This window comes from Atta colombica, unplaced genomic scaffold (assembly GCF_001594045.1).
Source record: "Atta colombica isolate Treedump-2 unplaced genomic scaffold, Acol1.0 scaffold12, whole genome shotgun sequence".
NCBI lineage: Eukaryota > Metazoa > Arthropoda > Insecta > Hymenoptera > Formicidae > Atta > Atta colombica.
Genome location: NW_017259206.1, coordinates 5,497,736 through 5,509,024, shown reverse-complemented (window position 1 = coordinate 5,509,024; position 11,289 = coordinate 5,497,736). Strand labels below are relative to the sequence as shown.

Sequence of the window (11,289 nt, the reverse complement as noted above, 5' to 3'; positions counted from 1 at the left end):
GCACCATCTGTGTCCTTTGCGCCCTTTGAAAGATCGATTTACCACCGCAAGTCACATTCGCACTTAACATTAAATTAATCGATTTCGATTATCTCGCTATTGATTTTACGACGAGACTTCGCTAAATCAAGGTATCCCCCTTAACGTCATACTTAACGTTTAACGTTTCCAGAAAACTCAAATCATAATAAGATGAATACATCACAAGAAATAATTTTAGAAAAATCATAATGTCATTTGACATTTATTTTTGGCGATAATTTTGTGATGAAATTCTTGGAATTCTTAACATGATAATAATTTTTAAATGATTTTGTAATTATAAAATATATCGACTGTCATTATGATTTTTCGGAAAATTGACGTTATATTGAACCTTATTATCATTTTCTTAATTAAATTTTTTTAACTAAAAAAATTATTTAAATATTATTGTTATGTCAAAAATTTATCACAAAATCATTGTTAAAAGTATATAAAATAACATTATTATGATTTTTCCTAAAATAACTTGATGTCATCCTGATCTCATGATAATTTTGTGTTCTCTGGGTTTGATTTTTACAGTAATCAACGGAAATAAATTAATTGCTCTTGGCAAAAATTCTTGTTTCATACCAGTTGAATTTGCTGTTGAACTCTTGAAATACGTATCGGAATACCTGATGTGTGATTGTTCAATATATTACCAGGATGAAGTACTGTACATAAATTACTTTTTTCAAAGCGACTTTACGGTGAATTTGCTATCATTTCCCGAGTTCTCATCGTAATAAAAAAAAAACCGCAAAATTTGCTTTCTCCGTTTAAAAAAAAAAACTGCATTTTGGGAAAAATAACGCAATACTCTCGAGCGGCGTGTGATTGAATTTAAATGCGTGCACCCTAAAATTACATCCCTATTTGAAAGTCGTCCCCAATCGTCATGGCGATTCGCCGCGGTCCAAGGAGGTTCAATTGCTAGACAAGTGCACGACTCGATATTATGCTCGTATATTAAAACAATTTTTTCGACTGCGGCTTTAAAAAGCGACAGCTGTCAGTCCGGTTTGACAGACCGAAACTGCAACGCGCGAACCGGACACGAGCGGTTCATTAAGCGGAGAATTTCTCTGATTTTTTTTTTCAACACGTTACAATAAAACCTCAGCGAATAATGCGTATACGTATGAGAGATTCGCAAGTGATCGCTTCAAATTTCAAGCCGAAACGAATGTAAAGACAAAGCTTCATGACACACGATATTTATCATTATTCTATTATTTTATTATTAATTAATTTTATTAATTAAATAATTCTATTTTATTCATGTATTTTTCCTAGACAGCACATTGAGATATAAGAAGACGCCAAAGACGTCTTATGTCTCTCTTTTGAATATTTTGTGTTGCCTGGGTTATTATAGGAAAATTCAACATTGTTTATTATTATCATTAAAGTACGATCGACTGGATTAATTTATTATTATTTGCATTAATTCTAATTAATTTAATATTATTAATTAACTAATTTTATCTTCTTAATTTATTTATATTATTGTACATATAAAGAGCAATTTACGTCATATTATTTATTATCATATTAAAGTGGAACCAACTGAATTAATCTACTATCATTTATATTACAGCTAATGTACAAACAAGGTTTTGAAAGGAAAATTACTGTTGATATTTATAATTTATATTAATTATTTGTATTTTGTTATCAGTATAAGTCGCGCGTGGATGGGAAAAACCAACATTTCATCGCAATTCTTCAAAAATCCAGTCTCTGTTTTATCGAAAAACTATATTCAGTTTGCGGAATTTTTATCTCTCTTTTTTTCTCGATATCGCGATGTAATATCGTTCGACAACGCCAAGTGCGCCACCGCGTTGCGGTAATCAACCGGCGATCTCGGGTTCTCCCGGGAGTTCTAGGTCGATCGATCATCGTCGGAAATTTTACAATATCACGCAGCAACGCGCGAATTAGGATACATGATCGATGACTTTCCAATCGCCGCGCTACATTGTTCGGCCCTAAAGGGTCCGCGCAGGCTCGTTACCTTCGTCGTGGCAATTTCCTGACCGATTAAAGCGACACGATACCTCTGGCATTGCATTACGTAGAGTTGTCCGTTGTCTTTTATAGTTTAAAACACGCGAGGCTTACTATCGCGTGGGTCGCGCAACGAAAAATAACAACAATCGATCTTCAGTTCACACGTGCGAAGCGTTTAAATTGAGAAGATATTTTTTTTTCTTTCTAAATTATACACTTTGTAAAAAATGATTATACATAGTTTAAAAAAGTCGAAGGCTAATAAAAAAAAAATTCAATAACTTATGTATAAGTTGCGGAAAGAATTATATTGGAAAAATTTGTACTTATTGTTAGAGTTGAAATTTTACGAAGAAGAAAAATTAAAAAATTTTTCAGTTTCAATATAATTATTGATGAATGAAATTTAATTTAAACTTTTAGATAATGGAGAAATAATGAGAATTAAAAAATATATATATTTTTAATATTTAACAATCTTTGTCTTCATATCTGCAAAAAACTGTCTGCAATTAATTTTTTCACTTGCAAAAAATTTTTAATTTTTGCAGTTTAATTATCTAGAATTCTAGAAATCTAGAATTGTCAGAATTGCAAGTTTTGAAAGTCTTGAAAAATTCTTGAAATTTTAAATAATCTTCATCGATTATATTCAATCCCTATATTGTTGATTTTCGCTAATTCAAAATCGATACCTTATCATATTTTGATAAGAAATAAATGCAGTGAGGTACACAGATTCAATATTGATAAAATAAAGGACTTAATAAACAAAAATATCAAGTGATATGTCTTCATCTGCAATACAAAGCAGATGAATAAATACTAGAACAGGTCTAATTACAGAAGCAAAAGTAGAATACTCTTAATTTATGTCAAAAGAATTAATTTTCTTCTATCTAGTTTAAATTAATTAGATACAAGGATTATATAATTCATGGCATATATGTAACTACTATATATAGATTTTCAATATGGACAATGAATATTAGAATGCATTCTTATAATAAAATTTAACTTTTAGTTATTAATTATTAATTCAAAATACGTTTTATTATTTATTAAACGGAATGTTACAAAAATTCCGTTTATATTGCTCCAAGAGTTACGTTCCTCGTATTTACCAGAAATTAAAGATTCAAGGGATTTATTTTAATCTACCCAAATGTGATTATTATGTATATGTTTAGAATTAGAATAATTTATTTATCGCAATTTATTGAACAAAACCAATTAAAAATGAAAAATGAAATTTTGCAAAATTGTTTTGACTTTTGTGATATTTAAAAAAGGAAACTTAAGATATTTAAAAGATGTTAGTTTCAATTATATATTATGTAAATTATCTTATACAATGTGTAACAATCTATCATTGAAGTATAATATAATCTTTTTTATCATTGCACTGGACTGCACTAAAGCTTTTATCTTGCTTATATATATTTTTATCAAGTTACTAAAGTCAGATATATTAATTATATTATACAATTATTGAACATTTCTGTGTCTAATTTATAATAATTTACATAATATTTTACATTGCTTATATTGCTTACTTGAAGAAGATTCATGTAAACTTTTAATGTGCACCAAACGTAAACAATACAAATTTAAACATAATTTAAACGTAATTTTAAAATAAACGATACCTGAAAATAAATGTAGCAAGACACGTACTTCAATTTGTACCAACGGTACATAAAAGTGGATGTTACTATTGTAGTTGATATTTATTCGGGCGCTAGTGCACGGTGGCATTTTGTTATAGACAAACTAAGCAGTGCTTGCACTAGTCTAGTTAGATTCTAGAGACACTAGGGACACTAGAGATTTCATGCTGCTGAATCCATTTGTGATATAACCTAAATTGAAACGGAGGATATGTAAACACGTGTGAGTATGCACTGACTGATATCATTAACTGATTTATATTTTTGCAAAAGAAATTTATATTCTCTGCTAATTTTAAAAGTTTAGCAATATTACAAAAATAACATTTCGAAATGTTTATCGAAGTAATTTTAGTACAAAATTCTTAGACATCTCTGATTGATTTTAGGTTAGAAATTTGTTGATGTACAGTATATGTTTTATTATTACAATAATACGTTACTAATTTTTAATTAATACTAATAGATAGAAGAAAGAGCGAAAAGGGAAGAAGGTGCCAGTATGTCGTCTATGATGGATGATACAGTGAAGCATAAGAGTCATAGGGACCGCAATGCGGGCCGTAAGGCAGAGAAGAAGAAAACGAAGAAGGAACATGTTCAGGAATTATCAGATAAGCAGAGAAATCCAAAAGCGTTCACTTTCAATTCCGCGATCAGAGCAGAAAGAAGATTCAGACGGAAACAGGACATCGAAACTAAAAAGCAGCACATACCTCTTGTTGACAGAACGCCTTTGGAGCCACCACCGGTCTTAGTAGCTGTAGTTGGTCCACCGAAGGTGGGAAAGTCACTGGTCATACAATGCTTGATCAAAAGCTACGTCAAACAACCGTTGACCAACATACTTGGTCCAGTCACTATTGTATCAGGCAAGAAACAAAGAATCACCTTCATAGAATGCAACAACGATGTGAACTGCATGATCGACATTGCCAAGGTGGCGGATCTGGTGCTGCTGCTGGTGGATGCCTCCTTTGGATTTGAGATGGAGATCTTTGAGTTTTTGAATATATGCCAGGTACATGGTATGCCCAGGATTATGGGGGTTCTTACTCACCTGGATCTCATAAAGAATGCAAGGCAAATGAGGAAAACGAAAAAGACATTGAAGCATCGCTTCTGGGCGGAGGTGTTTGCCGGTGCAAAATTGTTCTACCTCTCTGGATTGCTGCACGAGGAATATCTCCGTACGGAAATAAAGAATCTAGCGCGGTTCATATCAGTCATGCGGTTCAGGCCCTTGACTTGGCGTACTACCCATCCCTATTTACTTGCTGATAGACTGGAAGACTTGACGTCGCCAGAACTGATCAGGAAGAATCCAAAAGTTGACAGAAATATTTGTTTGTATGGGTATGTGCGAAATAATTGTGTTTTTCATTTTGAGTCATTTTCAAATTGATTGTACTTGAAATCTGTAAAGGATAAGGGAGATAATGTGAATCTAAGAAATATGTTGTCTATTTATTAATAAGAAGTTTGCTTACCATTTATCTTCAATACAGATTTGTGCTTAATGTAGTAGCATTTACTACAGTCCAATATTATATCATTTTCCTTTAACAGAACATCTTTTGATTGCTTAAAAGATATTAGAGGAGGAAATCTATTTCTCACTCTAATCTTCAAAACTACAAATAATATGTAAGTCAGGCAATTACATTGGCCAGGAAAGAAGTTGAAGTGTTGGAAAATAAAGAGCAATTTTGAAAAATTGTATAAGAAGAAAATTTCCTCCTCCAATATTATTTATATAATCAATGAAAAGATGTTCTACTAAGAGAAAGTACATTTCATTAATAACTATTTCAGTAAGAACAGAATGTGTATTAAAAGCAAATAATTTCTTATTAATAAAGTAAAGTAGTTAGAAAAACATAGTTTTTTCTTAAGCATTCATATTATTTTGACTATTTTAATTTTGTATTTTAAAGTTAATTGAAATTTTATTTGTCAAAATCTTAATTATACATTTTAATAACTGACTGAATAAATAACTGAATTTGTTTCCAGATATGTTAGAGGAATACCTTTGAATAAGGATACATCCATTCATATACCCGGCTGTGGAGACATGAAGATCAAGGATGTGAACTTTCTGCCGGATCCATGTCCACTTCCAGAACACATTAAGAAACGAGCCTTGGTGGAGAAGGAACGGCTAATTTACGCGCCGTTTTCTGGAGTCGGTGGTATAGTTTATGATAAGGATGCCGTTTATGTGGAACTGGGCGGCAGCCATTCGTATAAAGAAGAAGACACAGGTTTGGCTGGTGCTCTAATGGATACACAAGAGACACTGGACCAAAAATTGCAGCACAGCGAGTTGAAATTGTTCAGCGATGCCGCGCCTATAAAATCACAAGATGTGAACGAAAGTATGGCTTCTTATACAGGTGAATTGGTTTCAGAGAATGGAAGAGTTCGACGAAAAGTGATATTTAAAGACGAAACGGATATAAAAAATATTTCGAATAAAAATGACGATAATCTGATAAAACATGAAGACGAAGACAGTGAAGATGACGAAAATAATGAAGATGACAGTAATGATGATAATGACTACAACATGGACGAGAATGATGATGATGATGAATGGAGTGACATAGATATTTTAGAAAAAACTGAAAAAGGTGTTAAAAGAAAAGGTACTGACGAAGGCAACATACAAAAGAAAAAGAAGAGAGACTCGATTAATTCAACTATTGAAAACGATGTAAATCTCGACGACTCTGAGTTAACGAATGATAAGAAGATGGAGGCTCCTCAGCAAGAAAATGCAGGAGTATATCATTCTTTAAGTAAGGAATCAGATAAACTGATAAAAAATAAGATCTCGGAAGCATTGAGTCTTTTGGAGGCAACAAAGAAAAATGTGAAGCAGGATGTTGACGACGAAAGTTTCGACGAGCTCAGCGATGAGGATTCGCGTGCAGGATTAGAAATGGACGATGCAGATCGGTTAAGCGATTTCGAAGACATTGCATCCGAAGAAGAAGAAAAGAAAGATGATATCAAGATAAATGAAAGTGAAGAAGTTCCGGATGAATTGAAGTGGAAGAGGAATTTAACAGAGAAGGCGAGAGAAGCTTTCATAAATCGCCAACAAAACAACAAAAATTTGATGAAAATTGTTTATGGAGTATTCGACAAAAGTAATATGATTGAAGAGGAAGAGGATAAGGAAGACGAGAAGCTCGATCAGGATATTGGCGGAATATTCCGCGTAATTCAAGAACAGCAGAGACAGAAAATACAGCAGCGAGAATTGCAAAATCAGGAGGAATCAGTATTCTTCTCGATGGAGAATCCGCGCGATTGGCTGAAGGAGGAGAACAAAGCGTTATTAATCAACCGTTTCGTTACGGGCAAATGGAAGGAATCGGAGGACGCCGAGGAGCTTTTAAAGCTGGACGACGAGGATTTATACGGCGACTTTGAGGATCTGGAGACCGGCGAGAAGCATAAAGCAGAGCATCTCGAAGAGTTGCCGGTGGACGAAGTAGAAGACAAAAAGAAGCTCTTGGAAAAGAAGAAGAAGCTGAAGGAGCAATTTAACGCGGAATACGACAATACGGAAAAGAAAACGTACTATGACGAGCTGAAGGATGAGGTAGAGAGACAAGCTGGAATCAACAAGTCGGAGTTTGAAGGGCTGGATGATGACATCAGGGTCCAGTTGGAGGGCTATCGCCCCGGCATGTACATTCGTGTGGAAATCGAGGCAGTGCCGTGCGAGTTAATTACGCATCTCGACCCGACATATCCGATCATCATAGGTGGTTTGTTGCATGGTGAAGAGAACATTGGCTACGTACAAATGCGGATCAAGAAGCACCGATGGTACTCAAGGATCTTGAAGAGTCGCGATCCACTTATATTCTCCATAGGCTGGCGTAGATTCCAGTCGCTGCCGATTTATTCCAAACTGGAGGACAATTTGCGTCACCGAATGTTAAAGTATACGCCGGAGCATGTGGCATGCATGGGTCACCTTTGGGGCCCAATTACGCCGCAGGGTACCGGAGTTCTGGCGGTGCAGGACGTCGCGAGTAAAGAACCAGGTTTCCGCATCGTAGCGACTGGCTCGATCGTGGAGTTGGACAAGAGCACGGAGGTAATGAAGAAGCTCAAGCTCATCGGCGTACCTATGAAGATCCACCGTAAGACAGCATTCATTAAGGATATGTTCAACAGCGCCCTTGAGGTCGCCAAGTTCGAGGGTGCCCGAATCAAGACAGTCTCGGGCATTCGTGGTCAGATCAAGAAGGCAATCTCCAAGCCAGAGGGCTGCTTTCGCGCCACGTTCGAGGACAAGATAATGTTAAGCGATATAGTGTTTTGTAGGACTTGGTATAAGATCGACGTGCCACGCTTCTACAATCCAGTAACGTCGTTGCTTCTGCCACTTGCGGAGAAGAGTCGGTGGTACGGTATGAAGACTACAGGTCAATTGAAGCGAGAAAAGAATATCCACGCTGAAGCTAATATAAATTCGATATATACACCGATCAAACGAGATGTTAAGGTGTTCAAACCACTGTTCATTCCGCGCAAGTTGCAGAAGGAGCTCCCATACAGAGACAAACCCAAACTCGAGTCCGTGCCGCACTTACGCAAGCCCAAGTTCAAGCAAGGTCGAGTTGCCGTGGTACGTGAACCACAAGAACAGAACATCGCTCGTATAATAAAGATGATCAGAACGAATTACGCGAAAAAGCAGAAACAGTCGAAGGAGGCTATGACGAAGAGAATAACGGCATATCAGGCGCAAATCAAGGAGGAGGAAGCCAAGAAATTAAGGAAGCAAAAGCAGATGAAGAAGGAAATCTTTAGGGATCTCAATAAACTGGAAAAGAAAAAAAGTCGATAAGGCTTCTGAGGTAGAATAGATTGATATTTAAAAAAATTTAGAAACTGTATATAATTTTTTTCACATACAAATGTATAGTATCCGAAAAACTAAAAAAAATAAATATATGCATATTTAATTGGAATGTTGAGTTTATTGGAAACATTTGCACATAAGTTACAATTATTATCATATATTATCGAATATATTAGTCCATACAAAATATAATAACAATGTTAGCCGCGGCGTTTCTATAATATAGCTTGCGATCCACGCCACGATGTGATAGTATGATGGCCTGTCGAATAATTATCTCCGCCCTGAAATTCCATATATCTATATATTACGCCAATTTAAATGCCGCTTATATATTTAATATCCATTAATGCAATAATTTACTATTCGTGAATATATGTATATATAATGATTCATAATAAACATTTAATTACATATTTTGTTTAAATTGTTGTATACAATTAATTGCAATTCTCTCCTTAATTTTTGAATATACATGTTTATACAGGATAATTATACGTAATTTTCTTTACCTGTGTGAGCATTAGTAACTCGTCTTGTGTGTCAACAATTTTAACGGGAAACGGAGAACCTGGCACCAAGATACCAGCCCAACGAACCTCCACTCTGTAGTCCCCGGGTTCCGTCGGATCGTACCGACAGAGAATGATTCGATCTTTTTGAGTCTCTCGTTGCATCTCCACCCTAAACGCTCCCTTAGGTCCACGTACTCTTACTGTAAGTTGACCGGCACCGGCACCTCGCGTGTCGCAGATAAATCGCGATTGAAAAGTCGCCAACACGCCATGTTCAATACCCGGCCCATAGACGCGTACCTAATAATTCGAGCGTGTTAATTAATTTAATTAAAATTTAATTTTGATTAATATATACATCTCAGCCTTAATAGTTTCATTAATCGTAAAATTTATTCTGTTCTTTAAACGTATCAATCTTAACGATTACAACGCTAGAGTTAAAAAATTTTTTTAATTGAGGATATTTTATATTTTTGGCTAAGGCTATACTTATTGGTATATTTAGGATTTTTATTACTTGCAGTAAAAATTGCAATGTATTCAAGTATCGAATACCTTTGAAGCGTCTGGGGCTCCGGAGACGCGTAACGTGAATGGAGAACCGGGAACGTGTTCTCCAGCATATTTGATCGTTAGTGCGTGTCGTCCCGCCTCTTGAGGTTTCACATTTAACGTGAAGGTAGCATCGCCATGATCGTATAGCTCGCAGTATGCTACTTTATGCGGCCCAACGCAGTGTGCTGTTAATTCACCTACAAAACAAGTTCTCGGTTAAATAAAAAGAAAATAATTATTTATTACAAGCATGAAACGAATCTTTACCTGGTCCTGCTCTTCTGGTATCGATGAAACTTCTGATTTCTTGTCCAACGATACCATGCTTCAATCCATCTCCGGAACAGATAACTCTAGACGCGTCGGCAGCACTCGTAACATTAATTTGCAATGGACAGCCCTTCAATTGCCTTCCATTCCATGATACAGTCATCAAGAGTGGATCCGGCGTTAGCGGTATATAGCTTGCACGATAGACGCTATCGCCTGTTTTATATAAAAAATATTTAAAATCTCTTTCATTTCTATTTGCAGCTTCATTTGTCTTTTTTTTCTTACCTAAATGTTGTAACATGACATTAAGTTCACTGGTGGGTGAAAATAATTGTACTTTTGGAGTTCCATTACCAGCTTGAGAACCGTCTATGGTAAAACTGACTTCTTCGCCGCACTTGGCCGATGTTAATCCTCGTCCTTTCAATAACACTCGACTCGTATCCTGCACAGGCGGCTAAGAAAAATTTACAATGATTATAAAATGTTTAGTTGAAAGCACATTTAATCCTAATTCGTATTAACTCCGAAATTTTTTAAATTGCAATTCAATTTAACAGTTAAATTGGATAATCCCGTTTGAATTATTCACATTTCTATTAGTTGCCACTGCTTCTTAATATCGTTAATTTAACTAAAACAATGGAATTAAACAATTTAATTTAAAAAATGTATTATTAAATTTGACTGAAATTTAGTTTATTATTTATTAAAATAAATATGTTAATATGGACACATATTAGAAGTTAAAAATAATAAAATGTTATTTTTTAATTCAAAGAGATTGAATTATCATTGCTCTTTTGATATTTAACAAAATGATATTCGCAGATCCACTTTTGCATATACATTAAATTAACGTATCTTTGCTTACAGTTAACGTAATTGAATTTTTTTTTCATTGTAGAAACAAAATTCGAGGAATAAAATCATGTAACTTTAAATTATGTAAGATTATGAAAAACAATTGTTATAAATAATTTTTCACATCTTAATTGAAACAAAAAATATCTATGTTTACTGGACTCGCGAATGCTAATTAGGATTAAACTCGAAATCATTGATAAAAACCTCCAAATCCTGTACGAGTGCGAGTTTCGGTGCGCCGGGAAATGGTGTTCCGTTGAACAATATCTCTAGATGATGTTCGCCACTGCTCATTTGTGGCGGAACGAGCTTCAACCTGTTGCTAGACGTCATTTCAAAGTTGAGAAGATGATCGCCGACGGTTCCGCTGATCTCGCCGGGTCCGGCCTCCGCGGTGTCAAAGCTGATTTTGTTCGACGGATGCAATCTCAAGCGACCAATCTCATCGCATACAGCGGACCAACCACCTACA

At 35.0% G+C, this 11,289-nt stretch overlaps 2 protein-coding genes across 3 annotated transcripts in view; one reads left to right on the top strand and one right to left on the bottom strand.

Moving 5' to 3' along the window:
- The first annotated feature begins 3,868 nt into the window (after positions 1-3,868).
- LOC108694408 (ribosome biogenesis protein BMS1 homolog) lies at positions 3,869-8,628 on the top strand. 2 transcript variants are annotated; one of them, XM_018203852.1, is made up of 3 exons: positions 3,869-3,936; positions 4,180-5,069; positions 5,730-8,628. In XM_018203852.1, exons 2-3 carry the CDS (start codon positions 4,216-4,218, stop codon positions 8,587-8,589), a joined length of 3,714 nt encoding a protein of 1,237 aa, XP_018059341.1. In that variant the 5' UTR covers positions 3,869-3,936; positions 4,180-4,215; the 3' UTR covers positions 8,590-8,628. The 2 variants fall into 2 exon arrangements, with proteins under 2 accessions (XP_018059341.1, XP_018059342.1); XM_018203853.1 differs by lacking the exon at positions 3,869-3,936 and adding an exon at positions 4,039-4,102.
- Positions 8,629-8,702: 74 nt separating this feature from the next.
- The window catches only part of LOC108694407 (filamin-A), a 51,000-nt gene continuing 48,413 nt past the window's right edge, over positions 8,703-11,289 (bottom strand). Inside the window, exons 35-40 of the mRNA XM_018203851.1 lie at positions 11,022-11,284; positions 10,236-10,407; positions 9,945-10,163; positions 9,678-9,874; positions 9,117-9,419; positions 8,703-8,888 (exon numbers count right to left, since the gene is read on the bottom strand). Of these exons, the coding sequence (XP_018059340.1) occupies positions 8,820-8,888; positions 9,117-9,419; positions 9,678-9,874; positions 9,945-10,163; positions 10,236-10,407; positions 11,022-11,284 (1,223 nt within the window). The 3' untranslated portion in view covers positions 8,703-8,819. The remainder of the gene's footprint in view (positions 8,889-9,116; positions 9,420-9,677; positions 9,875-9,944; positions 10,164-10,235; positions 10,408-11,021; positions 11,285-11,289) is intronic.

What these genes read in the sequence shown, in the direction of transcription:
- LOC108694408 (XM_018203852.1), top strand. Translation starts at nt 4,216, where the DNA reads ATGTCGTCTATGATGGATGATACAGTGAAGCATAAGAGTCATAGGGAC. An exon ending in AGAAATATTTGTTTGTATGG is followed by an intron (nt 5,070 to 5,729) that starts GTATGTGCGAAA and finishes ATTTGTTTCCAG; the next exon opens with ATATGTTAGAGGAATACCTT.